The sequence below is a fragment of the Mustela lutreola genome, chromosome 10 (assembly GCF_030435805.1).
Source record: "Mustela lutreola isolate mMusLut2 chromosome 10, mMusLut2.pri, whole genome shotgun sequence".
Taxonomy (NCBI): domain Eukaryota; kingdom Metazoa; phylum Chordata; class Mammalia; order Carnivora; family Mustelidae; genus Mustela; species Mustela lutreola.
In genome coordinates, this window is record NC_081299.1 from 53,549,690 (window position 1) to 53,566,448 (window position 16,759).

At 42.2% G+C, this 16,759-nt stretch overlaps 1 protein-coding gene across 1 annotated transcript; it reads left to right on the top strand.

Moving 5' to 3' along the window:
* Positions 1-12,707, top strand: LEPROT (leptin receptor overlapping transcript). The gene is made up of 4 exons (XM_059137535.1): positions 1-129; positions 4,682-4,757; positions 10,547-10,733; positions 12,421-12,707. The coding sequence occupies exons 1-4, from the start codon at positions 114-116 to the stop codon at positions 12,535-12,537; spliced, it is 396 nt and encodes a 131-aa protein (XP_058993518.1). The 5' UTR covers positions 1-113; the 3' UTR covers positions 12,538-12,707.
* Positions 12,708-16,759: the final 4,052 nt, after the last annotated feature.

Sequence of the window (16,759 nt, forward strand, 5' to 3'; positions counted from 1 at the left end):
GCTCCGCGTGAAGGGGCGGGCCGGTGACCTGCGGTGCCTTGCGGGGCCGGGTCTGGGCGGCAGCCGGGCGGTGGCAGGAAGCCGGAAGCAGCCGCGGCCCCAGCTCGGGAGACATGGCGGGCGTTAAAGGTACAACCGTGGCCCCCCAGCTCGCTCCCTGGTCCTGCGGTGGGGTGTCGCTTCCGTCCCGGGCTAAGCCTGGAGCTGCGCCTTCAGCGCGTGGGCGGGGACCGGCATCCCCTAGGCCCGCCGCGCTCCCCGCCTCTCCGGGGGGTGGGGGAAGTTCGCCCCCTCCCTTCGCCCCGCGGGGTGCGGGTGGCATCTCGCTGGTCTTCACGCTCCCGCTTGGGTCTCCGGCCGGAGCCAGGAGCAGTGCGTTCCTGGGACACCCGGGTTACCCCAGAGCATCCCCTCCCGACTCCTCAGCTCCTCGAGCGGTCCCCCGCCCCCACCTCTGCCGAGTTTTAAACAGGATTTCCACTTCCTGACATGTCCACCCTAACGCCTCTGCTCCCTCTTCCTGCAGCTCCGCAGTTTCGCGTTTCCTCCAGAGCAGCCATTGTCTCTAGTCTTCTGGGCACCGGGGCTCCTAATCCTCTCGTACTGATGATTTTTCCAGTTGAGCAGAGTTGACTGCAGGCAACGGAAGGCCCCCAGAAATTCCGCATTTTTCGTAGTTGTGGAGAAGAGATTAGTGGAATGTTAGCGTTCTTTCTTTAGTGTCTCTCAATGGACGGACAACAAAGTAGTGTTCGCACAGTGTTGTTGTTGTTGTTTCTTTTAATGGGGCAGTTCAAAAGGGGTGGCAGCGGTGGGAGAGGCTACTGGAAGGCTTCCTTTTGGTGGGAAACCATTCGGATTTCTAATATTTGAATAGAGTAGTGGAACTTGTTTCTATATTGGAATTACTGTCCTCTTTAGAATTTGTACCCAAGGATCTTCCCAGTTAATCAGCATCTGCTATAAACATGTGTAGAGTATATTTGCATGCATGTGTGTGCACTCTGAAATTTAGGTGAGTATGTGACCTCTTAGCGGCAGACACATGTTATCATTATTTCTGGCTGACTTTTTTTTTATTAGTTAAGTAAATATGGTTTACTTGGACGGTGTCCAGTGTGTGACATATCCGTTTGTAGTCAGTGCAGAAAACAGGTGACAAGTAGTATCTCAGTACTGCACTGTGCTGTTTAGTCATACCCCCAGATTATCCAATAATAAAAATGGTTATGTGTGAATTTGTTAGAAATTGTGTTGTAGTGAAAAAGAAGATAGACTATAAAATGGAAAAGATCTAGGGGAAAGAAGGATTTTAGAGATACCTTTTATTGAGAGACTGCTCTATGCCTATGACTTGGGATAAAAGTAATTTTGGGGTGACAGAACTGGAAATAATTACATTACTGTTGAAATGTCCAAGGTGTGCTTAGATAACAGGAGGAGCTAGAGATGGTGTTACGAATTGAATTGTATCCCTCAAAAGAAATGATCAAGTTCTAACTCCCCAGTACCTGTGAATGTGAGCTTATTTGGAAATAGGGTCTTGTCAGATATTATCAAGTTAAGATGAAATTGGATTAGAGTGTGCCCTAATCTGATGAGTGGTGTCCTTATAAAAAAGGAAATTTGCATATAGAGACATAGGGAGGTCACCACAGGGAAACAGAGGCAAAAACTGGAATGATGCAGGTAGACGCCAAGAAGCACCAAAGAGGAATTAGGAAAAAGCAAGGAAAGAGTCTTGCCTTAGAACCTTTGGAGAAAGCATGGCCCTGCCAACACCTGGATTAGAGATGTCAAGCTTCCAGAACTGTGAGAAAATAAACTTCTGTGGTTCTTTTTTTAAAAAAAATATTTTATTTATTTATTTGACAGACAAGAGATCACAAGTAGGCAGAGAGAGAGGAGGAAGCAGGCTCCCTGCTGAGCAGAGAGCCCAATGTGGGGCTTGGTCCCAGGACCCTGAGATCATGACCCAAGTTGAAGGCAGAGGCTTTAACCCACTGAGCTACCCAGGCACCCCTAAACTTCTGTGATTCTAAAGGGTCTACTTTGTAGTACATTGTTAATAGCAGCCCCAGGAAACTAACACAAATGGGATTACTTAACCCTGCTCCTGGGAGAAGGAGGCAGCTCTCACAAAAGAGCCAATTTTGCACTGAATCTAAAAAAGTCAGTAAGGGAAAGGCTTATTACTAAGGATGGAGCAAGGACAGAGTTTTTTCCAAGTGGAGAGAACATGTCCCAAACAACTTGGAGGCCGTGAGAGCAGCTGTGAATGGGTTACACCATCTCTATTTGCGAGACCACTGTCTGCTACGTGGAGGCTGGATTGGAAGAGTCACAGTCACAGGCAGGTGTTAGATGGTGAGGGTCTGCACTAGCGCAATAGCAAAAGGTTTGGGAGAAGAGGGTGGACATCTCGGTCCTTTAGGGCTGCTCTAACAAAAATGCCAGAAAACTGGATGGCTTCAACAGCAAACATATATTTCTCAGTCCTGGATCCTGAGAAGTCCAAGATCAGGGTGCCAGCAGATTCAGGGTCTGATGAATGCCTGCTTTCTCATTTACAGGCAGCTGTCTTCTTACTGTCCTCACATGGCAGAGAGGGCAAGGGATCTCTGGAGTCCCATTTGTGAGGGCACGAATCCCATCTATGAGGGCCCTTCCTGAATGACCTAATCACCTCCTAGAAGCTTTAAATACCATCACGTTGGCACTAGGGTTTAACTTGAATTTGGAGAGAGGACACACTCAATTGGTTTGTAGCAGTAGGTTTGAATGACATCTGGGAGATTGAGTCACCTTGAATTGCTGATTTTTCTCTAAGAGTGTGATGATGGTGTTGGTTGGTTTTTCAGGATAGAACTTAAAGGGGCACCTGGGTGGCTCAATTAGTTAAGTGTCTGCCTTTGGCTCAGGTCATGATCCCAGGGTCTTGGGATGCAGCCCCACATTGGACTCCCTGCTCATTGGGGAGCCGGCTTCTCCCTTTTCCTCTGCCTGTTGCTCCCCCTGCTTGTGCTCTTTCTCTGTCAAATAAATTAATAAAATCTTTAAAAAGGTAGAATTTAAAGGGAAGAAGTGTGTTTGAAAGGAGAGGGTGGGATGTTTAAGTTTTACACATGTGTCTTGTGCTTTGGGTTTATACCTTTAGCAAAGAATGTTGCTAAGATGAGCAGAAATCTTTGTCAGGCAACATTTATTCATGGAGCACCTCCTTTTGCCAAACACTTCACATAGATTATCTCCTTTACTTCCCATCAGCTCTGTGATAAGGTGGCACCATTATTCCCATTTCACAGGTGAGAAATCAGATTGAAAGCTTCAGTTTCTCTCCAAGGTCACACAACCAGTTGGTGGCAGTGTTAAGAGTTGAACCCTTGTTGGTGATTCAGAGCTCAAGATTTTTTAACAGCCCTGATACTCTTTCTCCCACTCTGCAGCGTGACAAGGACAAATTCGTTCCTACCCCCTCAGAGATTAGTGTTGAACAGACGCAGGGAATAAATATTTTATTCAGTGGATACTAGTTGGGAATCATTTTCTATGAAGACATGAAAGCAGTCTTCAAATACTTGGAAGTACTGTGATTGGGGGAGGCAAAATGATCAAAGGATATGTATATTACAGTGAGGCATTTTTGGATATAATTTAAAGAAAGGATTTTCAGCATTTGGATATTGTCAGAAGGAGATCATCTGCCCCTGGCGGCAGTGAGTTCCAACTGGAGTTGTGCAGACTGGCTGGCTAGCTAGCCCCTTGTGATGAATAGAGGGGATTTATATATTAGATAGGGGTTGGGAAGTGCTTGAGACCTTTCTCACCTAATGATTTTAACATGGTGGGCATAGGTAGTCATTTGCCAGTCAAATGTGATAATAACTAATGAAATAGGTAAATCACTATCTTTGCTTAATTCGGGGACCTTTTTTTTTAAAATATGTGAAGTAACAGTTGTACTTCCTTTTTTTTTTTTTTTTTAAGATTTTATTTATTTATTTGAGAGAGAATGAGTGAGAGGGAACATGAGAGAGGAGAAGGTCAGAGGGAGAAGCAGACTCCCCAAGGAGCTGGGAGCCTGATGCGGGACTCGATCCTGGAAGTCTGGGATCATGACCTGAGCTGAAGGCAGTTGCTCAACCAACTGAGCCACCCAGGCGCCCCAATTGGGGACCTTTTAATTCTTTCTTTAATTGAATGTTTTTACTGAGATCTAAATCACATACCATAAAATTAGCCCTTTTAAAGTGTAAAATTGAGGGCACCTAATTTTGGTTGGTTGGTTAAGCATCTGCCTTTGTGCTTAGGCCATACTGGGCTCTCTGCTCAACTGGGAGAGCAGAGCTCTCTCTCTCTCTCTACCTGTCACTCCCCCTACTTGTGCTTTCTCTCTCTCTGTCAAATAAATAGATAAAATTTTTTAAAAAAGGTGTAAAATTCTGTGGTTTTTAGTATATTCACAAGGTTGTGCAGTCATCACTACTAGTTAATTCCAGACCATTTCATCACCCGCAGAAGAAACTCCATACCCATTGTACTAGTTAATTCCAGAATATTTTATCACCCACAGAAGAAACTCCATCCCCATTAGTAAGCACTCTCTATTCCTCCTCTCCTCCCCTAAAGTCCTGACAACCCCTGATCTGGGATCTTTAACTCTTGGTTTTATTCTTCACAGCTCTCGTGGCACTGTCCTTCAGTGGGGCCATTGGGCTGACTTTTCTCATGCTGGGATGTGCCTTAGAGGATTATGGGTAAGTTATCATCTCAAAAAGAACCATTCTTGTTTTTGTGCCTTTGTCACCCTTAGTATGAGCATTAGTAAGTTTGGTCCGTGTGGCACCAAGCTCTCACCAATGAGTCAGTGAAGTCCAGGTCCCTTCTTGGGTCAGTTGTGTTTGTACAGAGAGAAAAGCTCTTTTTAAACTTGATGTATTCATTCAGTAAGCATGGACTGAGCACCTGTTCTGGACCAGATGGGGATGCAAGAATGAAGAGATGCAGTCCTTTCCTCACGGAGCTCACAGTTCTAGGTGTGCCTGAGAGGCAGGCAGGTGATGGTCCAGTTGATCGGTAGTGGAGTTGAGCGCAAAGGACCCTGAGCACTTTGAGAAGGCATATTTGAGTCTTCTTGGTAGAGTTAGGGAGAGCTGCAGAGAAGCAGTGCTCTTTAAGCCGAGACGTGGTGCCTGAATAAGACTTTGTGGGGCTGATGAGTTAGGGGAGGGCATTCTAGGCAGAGGGAACATTCAACAAAAATTTCTTTATTCAGCAGCTGTTGGTCAAGTGCTTACCATGTACCAGCCGCTATTACAGGACCGGAGGGTTAAGGAATAAGAGAACCAAGGCCCTGCTCTCTTAGAGTGTGTATTTCAGTGGGGGAGACAGACAATAAACAGATTGAAAAATGTCCATTCTATCAGTGGCAGAAATGTTATGAAAAATAAAGGATAAAGGGCACAAATGCCCTGGGGAGAGTGGTCAGGCAGGCCTCTCAGAGAGGGTGCCGTGTGAGCAGAAATGTAAAGGAAATAAGGAAGTAGGCCATGCAGATAACTGGGGAAAGAGGACTTTGGGCAGCAGGAAAATTCTATGGCAAGGCTCACAGACATAGAGCATATAGACTGTTGAGGAACCCACATGTGGTTCGTTATGGTAGAGCATGGAATACAGCTGGGATGGGTAGAAGGAAGGGTTGGTCAAGGATGTAGAATCAGTCAATCTGTAAGACACTGTATGCCATGTAAAGGAGGTGAGATTTTGTCCTTCAGGCAGTAGGAGCTGGAAAAATACCTTGAGAATAGATTTAGAGGGTGAGGGGGTTTACGTTTTAAGAAGGGCAGTCTGGCCCAAATGTGACATTGGGTAGCAAGGTCCTGAAAGTGCAGTCAGGGCGAGTAGCAGGGCACTGTGAGCAGGGCACTGCTCTCATCAGTCAAGCCAAATGTAGGGCCATGGCAGTAGCAATAGAAAGAAGGGAAAGAGAGATAGATCCAGGTTGTCAGAACTAACAGGTTTTGTTAACTGATGTCAGGGTTCAGCAAGGGGAAAGGGTTTGGGGATGCCCTCCCAGGTGATTGGCCTGGGCAACTAACTGCACAGGAGGTGATGGAACTAACTTAAATCATCTGGAGCAAGTCTGCAGGACATTGATGAGTTCAAATCTCCCTCCTGCCCCCAACCTCCGGGGCACCTAAGTGGCTCAGTTGGTTGAGTGTCTGCCTTCGACTTAGGTCAGGATCCCAGGATCCTGGGATGGAGCCCCACATCGGGTTTCCTGCTCATTGGGGCACCTGCTTCTCCCACTCCCTCTGCTCCTCCACTGACTCATGCTCTCTTTCTCACTTGCTCTCTAATAAAAAAAAATACAGTCTTTAAAAAAAAAAAACCAAAAAAAAAACCTCTCCTCCCAGTCCTGGCCAGCTATCACAAAAATTGTGTGTACATGAGAGGGAGCCAGTTGTAAGCAATAATTAACATTTGTCAAGAGTGTGTATAACTATTACCTGAGTCTAGCTTTAAGGATATAAGTTATCCTCATTTCTAGCTGGGGAACCAAAGCCCAGAGTGGCTAAAGACTTAACCAAATCGCACAGCCTTAAGTGACTCATGTCCTGAATCTTTTGACCATTTTTCTGTAACCAACTCTAAATCCAGGTGTTCTAATTCTCTGTGATCTCTATAAGGTTAAATAAAAAATGAGCTGTTACTGCTACAATGATGAAATTAGTCTTACATCTTAACGACGGTAACCCAGTATTATTGTCTGCATTACAAGTCAGCAAACTGGCGCACAGGCCAAACAATTCCTAATGGCTATTTTTGTAATTGATATTTTATCGGAACTCAGTGACACTTATTTGTGTACTATGTTTGATTACTTTTATACTACAGGGACAGAGTATTTGAGAGAGAGAGAATACAACTTGCAGAGTCTAAAATGTTTACTCTTTGGTCTTTCTGGAAAATGTTTGCCAGTCTCTGGCCTACATGTTTTCTGAATAGTTAACATTTAATATTTAAATTTCGTGTATAAACAAGGTTGCTTCTATATTACAGTTCTTGTAGTTGAATATTGATGGCTTACTGTGAACAGGAATGTGGTCTCCTGCATTGCTTTATAGAAAACTCTCACTGTATTCTAGGAAGAATTAAGAGCTTGTGGCTGTGGGCATGTCAGGTCATAGCAGGGTCTAATCCAGACCTATTCTCTCTGTATCTCCATTTCCTCACTGGTAAAACAAGGACTTTGAACTAGAGAATCTCTAAAGGCCCCTTCACCAATATTATTTGATGATTCTTGAAACATACAAAAATCCCTATAATATGAAATTAGGATTTAGAACTCAGTGCTTCCATCCTGAGTTCTATTGATAAATGGCCATTTCCCTTGCTTTCTGGTTACCATCCTGCACTCCTAAATCTGTGGCCGAAATAAGCTTTCATCACAGTGTAGCTTTGTCACAACTTCTGCTTATAGGTGCTGGCTATCAGGGTGGATCTGTATTGTGCTATGTATTTCTGTGATGTAGATATATAAATGTGAATAGAGACTGCTTTTTTCTGTTAAGGAATGAAGTGTAATAAACATCTACCTGATGGAGAAACATATTTTTGAAGTAGTTATAGAGAAAATGTAATGGAAAAGCAGATGGCAATTTTTAAATAATGTAAAACACTATATTATTATTGTTACCTCTTATAGTAAAGGTTGTCTAAAATTTTTGCAAGTAAGCATATCTATTTTTATAACTTTCATACTTAAAATTCATTTTGTTTATTCAGTAAGTATTAACAGAATGCCTCATTCTAGGTCATAGAGATATATGGTGATTGATTAAGACAAATTAGAATCTTGTTCTCATAACAAGGAACATATCAAATAGGGATAAGTGCTGTGCAAAAAGTTAAGGAGGCAATGTGCTTAAGTATAACTTGAAGTATTTAAAATGGATGGTCCATTTTATTTCGTGTAGCATAATGTCCTCTGTGTCCACCCATATCATCACAAATGCAAGATCTCATTCTTTTTTTATGGCTGAGTAATATTCCTGTGTGTGTGTGTGTGTGTGTGTGTGTCCGTCCGTCCGTCCCATATCTTCCTGATCCTTTCATCTACTGATGGACTTTTGGTTATTTCTATATCCTGGCTATTGTAAATAATGCTGCAGTGAATATAGATATGCATGTATCTTTTTCAAATCAGTATTTTTTTCTTTTCTTGGAGTAAATACCCAAGTAATTACTGGGTCATATGGTAACTCTAGTTTTTTTTTTTTTTTTTTTGAGGAACCTCCATACTATTTTCCACAGTGGTTGCATCCATTTGCATTCCTATCAACAGTGCACAAGGGTTCCCTTTTCTCTACATACTTGGCACTTCTTGTTACATCTTGTCTTTTTGATACTAGCCATTCTGACAGGTATAAGATAATATCTCATTGTGGTTTTGATTTGCATTTTTCTGATGTTGAGAGATGTTAAGCATCTTTTCATGTGTCTGTTGGCCATCTGTATTTCTTCTTTGGGAAAAATATCTGTTCAGGTCCTCTGCCCTTTTTAAATTGGATCGCTTGGGGTTTTTTTGGTGTTGAGTTGCATAAGTTCTTTATATGTTTAGTATATTTTTTTTTTTTTTAAATATTTTATTTATTTATTTGACAGAGAGAAATTACAAGTACACTGAGAGGCAGGCAGAGAGAGAGAGAGAAGGAAGCAGGCTCCCTGCTGAGCAGAGAGCCCGATGCGGGACTCGATCCTAGGACCCTGAGATCATGACCTGAGCCGAAGGCAGCGGCTTAACCCACTGAGCCACCCAGGCGCCCCATATGTTTAGTATATTAACATCTTACCAGATGTATCATTTGCAGATATCTTCTCCCATTCAGTAGGTTACCTTTTCATTTTATTAATGGTTTTCTTCACTGTGCAAAAGCTTTTTATTTTAATGTAGTTCCAGTAGCTTTTTTCCCCTTGCCTGTGGAGACTTCCCTAGGAAAGTGTTGCTAAGGCTGATGTCAGAGATTATTGCCTATGTGTTCTTCTAGGAGTTTTATGGTTTCAGGTCTCACTTTTAGGTCTTTAATCCATTTTGAGTTTATTTTTATATATGATATAAGGAATTGGTCCCGTTTCATTCATTTGCATTAGCTGTTTCACCATTTATTGAAGAGAACAAATTGACAGTTGGGCTGGGAGGTGGAGGGATGGGCAGAATGGGTGAAGGGCAATGGTAGATGCAGGCATCCAGTTATGGAATGAATAAGTCATCGGGTTAAAAGGCACAGCATAGGGAATATAGTCAGTGGTATCGTAATAGCAATGTATGGAGACAGGTAGTAGCTACACTTGTGAACATAGCGTGGTGTATAGACTTGTTGAATCACTGTGTTGTATACCCGAAAACTAATGTAACATTGTGTGTCAACGATACCTCAATAAAAAAATGAAAGAAAGTAAGTTGAAATGGTCAGGGAGACCATTTCTAAGTAAGTTGAAATGGTCAGGGAGAGCCACCTTTAGAAGAAGGCCTCTCAGTTTAGATTACATAAGAAGGAACCAGCCAATGAGAAGAGGGGGAGGTGAGCATTCTAAGCAGAGGACATGGTTATTACAGAAACCTTAATACAGGGATGAGCTCAGAGTGTTTAAGGAACAGAAAAAAGGCTAGTGTGGCTGCTGAGTGAGTGAAGAGAAGATGGCACAAAATGAAGGGATCATATAAAGCTTTGTAGGCCAGGGCAAGGAATCTGGGTTTTCTTAAGCCATTGAAGGGTTTCCAACATGCATATACTCAGAAGATCTCTATTGAATTAGCACATTGAAGGCACTGTGCTGTGTTCTCTAGGGAAAGCAAAGATGACTGGGTGAAGTCATCTGCACTAAGTGAAGACTGTCTTTAAGAAATTACAGCCCAGGGCTCAGTGGGTTAAACCTCTGCCTTTGGTTCAGGTCATGATCTCAGGGTCCTGGGATAGAGCCCCGCATCAGGCTCTCTGCTCAGCAGGGAGCCTGCTTCCCCCTCTCTCTGCCTGCCTCTCTTCCGACTTGTGATTTTTCTCTCTGTCAAATAAATAAATAAAATCTTTAAAAAAGAAAGAAAGAAAGAAATAACAGCTCAGAGGGTGCCTGGGTAGCTCAGTCCTGGGGTCAGGTGCTTGGGGCACAGCTACCTGCTTCTCCCTCTGCCTGCCTCTCCCCATGCTTGTGCTCTATGTCAAATAAATGAATAAAATCTTTTTAAAAAATTACAGTTCAGGAAGCTCAGTAATAACAGAAAACTACTAATAAAGATTCTAGGTTACACGTTGTATAGTTGTTTTTTTTTAACATCATGTAAACTACTTATTAAAGGACTAATAATTTTTAATCATTATATCTTATTTGTTCCTGGTATAAATTATCTCCTGTACGAGTACTGACAATTAAATGAATGATTGTTTGACCCAGACATTGAAGCTAATTCTGACTTTGAAATGGCAGAGTGTCTTTAAAATGTAACCGTGACTTTTCTTTTTGCGTTTCTTCTGGGTCCACCTGACAGCGTTTACTGGCCCTTGTTTGTCCTGATATTTCACGTCATCTCTCCCATCCCCCATTTCATTGCCAAAAGAGCAACTTATGACTCCGACGCCACAAGTAGTGCCTGCCGGGAACTGGCATATTTTTTTACTACTGGAATTGTTGTCTCTGCCTTTGGATTTCCTGTTATTCTTGCCCGTGTGTCTGTGGTAAGTTTTGTCTCCTATTGTTTTGCCTGGATGTTGCTGAGTTTACATCAAATACGTGTGTCCAGAACATCAATTTCATTTCCAGGGCTGAGGCTTAAGATTCAAATCCATACGTGTGTTTAGTTGTGCTCTTCCATTTTAGATCTCCCTATCAGTGTCTTGGCCTTGTTTTCAGAATGCTTTGTTTCTCTCACAACTTGTAGCCAGACCATGTGATTTTCTTGCCTTTTTGACTTGAAGCTATTTTCCAGAATTGTGCTTAAGTCCTTGCTGCTTAGGGCGATCCACTGAGACTAGGATAGCAATGCTCTTTGGTTCCAAAGTGAATGTCATCTCAGATTCTTCTCCAGTAAATATGATCATGGACACAATTTTCAACCCAATACAGTTGGCATATTTTGAGGTCCACTGTGGCCTCTAGAAGATATAGTGATAAGATGACATCTTCACATCTAATACAAAATTTTTCTTTTTGTCTCCAAAACACACACTGTGGGTATAATTTATTCACTTGGACGTTCAGTGCCTTTCATCCTACTTGCGTTTATTCCCACTCGCTACATACTGTTTCAATTTCATGAAACTCTTATTTGGGGCATTAGATATCTTACTTGGGGCATTGAATCTTTGGAACATCTGCTATTTGTAAGATACCAGGAATAAGAGCCAGATACTGTCTCTGTTCCAGAAAGCACAGAAACTAGCCTGATGGGTAAGTACACTATAAATGTATTATGTATGATAATTGAAACATGATCACAACACAATAGGAGCACCGGGAAGAAATTCCAACTGGCATTTGATGTAGGCCTCTGAGGATAAATAAGGTTTTGATTAGAGTAGGGAAGGCTGTTATATGGAATGGCCCCCAAGTGTGAAAAGGCAATATGTGGTATAACGAACAGTTCAGTATAATGGAGCCAAAGGACGTGGTTGAGATCAAGGCCACAAAGGCTGGTGAAGCCCAGTTGGGCAGGCTCTTGAGTGCCATGCCAGTTTGCACTCTATCTAGATAATAGCGAAGCTTTGAAGGTTTTCGAGTGCAAAATCATCACGACTTTATTCTTTGTGTACCTTAGACCAGTGCTTCTTTTGTTTGGCTATAAGGATTTCTGTTTTATGCATCATGTTTTATGAAGAACCCCTTTCATTGACGTTTTCTTTCTACCGGTTAAATTAAAACAAAGAATGCCCACTAGAGGGTACTCTCATCCCCTCCTGTGCCTCCGCAGTACCATCTGCCACACTGGAAAGCTGTTTTCATTTGTATGCAGATTATTATTTAAAGCTTAAAAAAGAAACAGACCAATCCATAACTCTCCAGTTCCTATTTTCCTGAAAGAAGGCAATGGGTATAGAACTTCTAGTACCCTGTATTATAATTGGACCCTTTGTGTTCCGGCTGCTTGTATTTTACTTAAGGTAATCATCATCTACTGAAGACAAGTTGAGAAATATGTCTAATGGGGAAAATGATAAGGACGATACAGACTTAATTATCAAGCCTCGTGAAGTAATTAGGCTAATTACTGAATAGTTCATTGTCTCCTGCCTGTTCCATTATTAAGCCTTTTAGCGGTTTTATGTGATATTTCATTGGATAATTCTAATGCAGAAAATAAGAGAGACTTTCAAAGAGTGCAATATGAAGAAAGTAAAGATTTAATCCTCTTTTCTTGTGTTTCAGATCAAATGGGGAGCCTGTGGCCTTGTGCTGGCAGGCAATGCAGTCATTTTCCTTACAATTCAAGGTTTTTTCCTTGTATTTGGAAGAGGAGATGATTTTAGCTGGGAACAGTGGTAGCACTTTATTCTGATAAAATGCATTTTATTTCTTAGAAGTCATACTATATGTATTTGTTGCACATATGGCCTTTTACTATGAAATTTCATATGCTGATTTTTTTATGCCTTTATATCATTTTCACTGTAAGAAGGACTACATGAGAAAAAGATTCGTTTTATTTCCAGCCAGCAGCGCTCTTCATTTACTCAAGTTGAATTAGGTTATTTGTTTGGCTGTTCATATAGTCATGGTGCTCTCAGAAAATACATGAACACAGTCTTGTAGATGGCTGCTCACTCGTGCAAGGCACCTTTTACCCAGGGATGTGCGTGGTGGGCAGAAAACTGGAGACTCCAGGAGACTGGAGTGCGAGTCTCCTTCTGCCCAGGATTCCCAAGATGTACTTGTGGCCCAGAAAGACAGAGACGGAGGGAGCTCCCTCTTGGTGTTGTAGATCCTTGCTTCTCAAAGTGCCGTCGGTTGGGTCCGTACAGCACCTGCCTCTCCTAGGAGCCAGCATGTACAGAATCAGATGCCCCACCAGGGACCCAGCGCGTTTTGGATGAGATCCCAAGTGAATTACATGCACATGCAAGTGGGATCAGTGCCATCACAGAGGGATAATTACCACATCTGGTGCCCTTGTCTTTACTTTGGCTGAACCACTTAACCTCTCTAGGTGTTAGCAGCTCATTTGTAAAAACTGTTTCACCTGCCTTCATGTTGAGGCCTAGCCCAGAGTCTGTGGCTATTTGTGAAACGTCCAAACTGATACTGTCGTTCCTCACTTTTGCGAAATTGTTCGCAGCCGGGAGCGCTGGTGTCTTCACACCATCTGAAGTGCAGTGGCTGTTTGCCCGGTGCTGGGGGAACAGAATCACCCCAGAGCCACACTGGGATGCCCCGAGGGAGGCCAGGTTGGAACCTGTCCCTGCTTCAGCAGGGTGGGCAAAAGCAGATAGGTAATACTGTTGCATTTCCCTTAATAACCACACGCCTCTCCCCCGCTGCTCTGTGGTGCGCTCTGCCTCCCCCCCACCAAACACACACACTCAGTGGTTCTGACTTGCCCTGACCTCCTCCCGGCTCTGCCTCTTCCTCTCCATGGAGCCAAGTAAGCAGGCAGAGGGTGAGCTGCTTCTTTTCTTTACATGTTGATGTACTTAACTGTCTTTCACACCTTAGAGGTCTTTTTATTTATATAATACATACCTAAAACACCTTATGCCACTTTGAATGAATCATTGGGAATACGTGTCATGCTGGCTCCTCTAATCAGTTTTTCTTGCTCAACTTTTTGTCCAAGGTCTATTGAGAAAGGGAAATACAGGAACTAGAAGCACTTGGTGAGAATATAATGACTTCAAAGCATTGTTAATGTGTGATAACTGACATAAGTTTAAAACACTGAAATTTTGAAGTTTGGAATCGGAGGAATTAGTATATATTTTCAGATTCTGGAGTGATCTGGGACCAGGAGAAGAGAGTGGTGATACCTAAAAGGACAGCGTGCAGTTATAGTCTGGGCTCGTGCATGATTTTATGTTTTCCAAGTTCTATGTACATGCAGAATTATGATGTTACTTCCAACATTTATACTAGAAGAATGATACAGACACTTTATAATTTTAACCAGCATTTTTAATAACACTTATTGCACTTACTTTATTATAATAAATCTCTTTTAACACAAAAGGAAGTTTAATTACAAGTCTTTATTCTGATGTAGCCTTGCTTAAAAGATAGAAAAGTGAGAATCTCTTCATGTTCGGAAATGGGCAGTTTGAGCAATAATCTATCTGCCGTATAGTAATAGCAATACATTTTAAGATACCATTTTGAATGTCTTGTTGGCTTGTAATAGTATTTCTTTTCCAGTAGTGGAAATAGTGTTTAATTTATACTCTCCTTTTGCAAAAGCGTCTTTATTACCTATACATATTTCCCAAGGTAGCCTTAATATGTAGCCTTAAAGCATTGCCTCTTGATTGTATTTCCAGATTGATGTAAAGTACTTGGGTAGAGAATGTTTGTAAGTATTCCCTAATAGTAGAATGGGCTCATTGAAGTGATAGACTGTTAAATTTGCTCTGTGTCTGAAAATGAACATTTATTCTTAGTGCTTAAGTGTCAATTAAGTAATAAATGCTGATAGGAAGTATTGCTGTGTATAAATGTACAAGTTTCCTTTTGATGACGCAGATGTTGGGCATTTTTTTTTCCTTAGAAAAGGTTTATTATTTTTTTTTCTGTACACCTTAGAAAATATTTTGGAGATTCAGAGCACATTGATGACATTCTAAAACTGAGAATACACATAAAAATTGCTCACAAGTAAGTAATCTTGTGAAGGGATTCTCTATCGTGTTCCCGACAACTGGCTTACAGCAGGACTTTGGAACACTTTGCCACGGGAAGTGGGAGATGGGTGATTGAGTCCCCAGGCCAGGCCTTCCGAGGCAGGCTAACTCCTTGTATTGTTGACTTCTAATGCTCAGGGTACCTGCCTGAATTTTGGGGCTCGGAAACAGGGTAGCTTGAACAGGGTGGATAAAGGAAAGTTTCAATTTCCACCTCTTTTCCTAAGAACAAAGGTCTTTCTTCCATTTTTGCAGCACTTCCCATCCTCTAATACCCTTGGGGTCCAGGTACTTTCCTCTGAGTTTTCTGGCCTCCTCTCCTGATGTGGGGCCTTCCTCCCAGCCTGACCTACATGCTGGCCTCCTCCAGTGTCCAGATCACCCACCTCTCTGCTCCTCCCCTGTCAGTTGTCTTCGTGTGGCTGATAGTGTGTGGTGCTGGTCAGACTCCTTCCCAGAAGAAAAGGATGACTTGTGCTCATCTCCCCCCTCCCCTGGAACTCTTTCCAGTCCCCGCAGCACCCCCAGCAGCCTGTACTTTCCAAGCTGTGCTGCAGCTGCGTTTTTACAAGGGAGTGCCTTGGAACCCAAAGGCTCATTCACAGAAAATGGCAGAGTTTCAAAGTAAAGTGGAAAATGCATTCCAGCAGTTTATAGAAGGAGCATAATATTTGGGTTAGGGGCAACCCTCTCATCTCTCATCCCTTCCTCTGGGTGAGTTCTCAGGTGGTTGTACTTTTCATGGTTGTTTCTTTTCCTCTACTTAGGGACCCACAGATTTTTCTTAGAGTCCTCAAGAAGTCTTTGCCTCTGAGGTATTCCCTTGATGAAGACCGTTCTAGAGGCTGAAACATTTCATTAAGTTAATAACATTCCTAATGCTCTCAGGGAAATGCTTAGGAGATGTCACAAAAATGTGTCCTTCTCCAAGCTGGCAAAAAATTCAGATTTTGCACCATAACTTAACCAGATTTTTATGAGGATGCTAGCATTTTCCAAGTATAGTAATTAGTTCACAACTGGGAACTGTTATTTCTGTAAATGGATATAAGTTGTGTGTTTTAAGTGTTTTTTCCCCATGCTGCCGTATGAAGTACCTTATTTGCAAAAATCCCAGTGTGTAATAGCTCAAGAATTACAACCTGCTTTGTGGTGGCCGTGCTTCTGGAATAGAGCCAGCGAAACCTGAACATGATGTGAAAGATCTCCAAGACTGCTTTAGAAGGAATTATATATGTATGATGAGGATGATTACTTTTGAAATAAAACATGTCATTTATACTTTAACAAAGACTTTTATGTATGTTATTAAACTAAAACTTTCAGTTTAAGCAGATTTATTTCCCCAGTGTTTTTGTTTGGATAATCTTAATGTGACTGTGACCAGTTTTGATCCTGTACTTACTGTGGTTGAAGAGAAGCAGTCCAGGGATATGGCCAGACTGGAATGAATCCAGTTCCTAATTTAACACTCCTGAGGGTTGAGAGTGGTATCGGGCCATGGTTCATCAATGATGGCTGTATTGGAAAAGGGAGAAAACTCAACGGTTTAAAAAACTGCTGTATATACTCTAAAAAGTCTTTTTTAAAAATTAGCGTATAATGTATTTGTTTCAGAGGTCCAGGTCTGTGATTCATTAGTCTTACACAATTCACAGTGCTCAACATAGCATATACCCTCTCCAGTGTCCATCACCCAGCCACCTCCCCTCTAGCAACCCTCAGTTTGTTTCATGAGAAACTTAAGAGTCTCTTACGGTTTGTCTCCCTCTCTGGTTTTATCTTGTTTCATTTTTCTCCTATCTTCCCCTATGATCGTCTGCCTTGTTTCTCAAATTCTCCATATCAGTGAGATCATATGAGAATTGTCTTTCTCCAAT

What these genes read in the sequence shown, in the direction of transcription:
- LEPROT (XM_059137535.1), top strand. An exon ending in TGTGCCTTAGAGGATTATGG is followed by an intron (nt 4,758 to 10,546) that starts GTAAGTTATCAT and finishes TCCACCTGACAG; the next exon opens with CGTTTACTGGCCCTTGTTTG. An exon ending in TTCTTGCCCGTGTGTCTGTG is followed by an intron (nt 10,734 to 12,420) that starts GTAAGTTTTGTC and finishes CTTGTGTTTCAG; the next exon opens with ATCAAATGGGGAGCCTGTGG.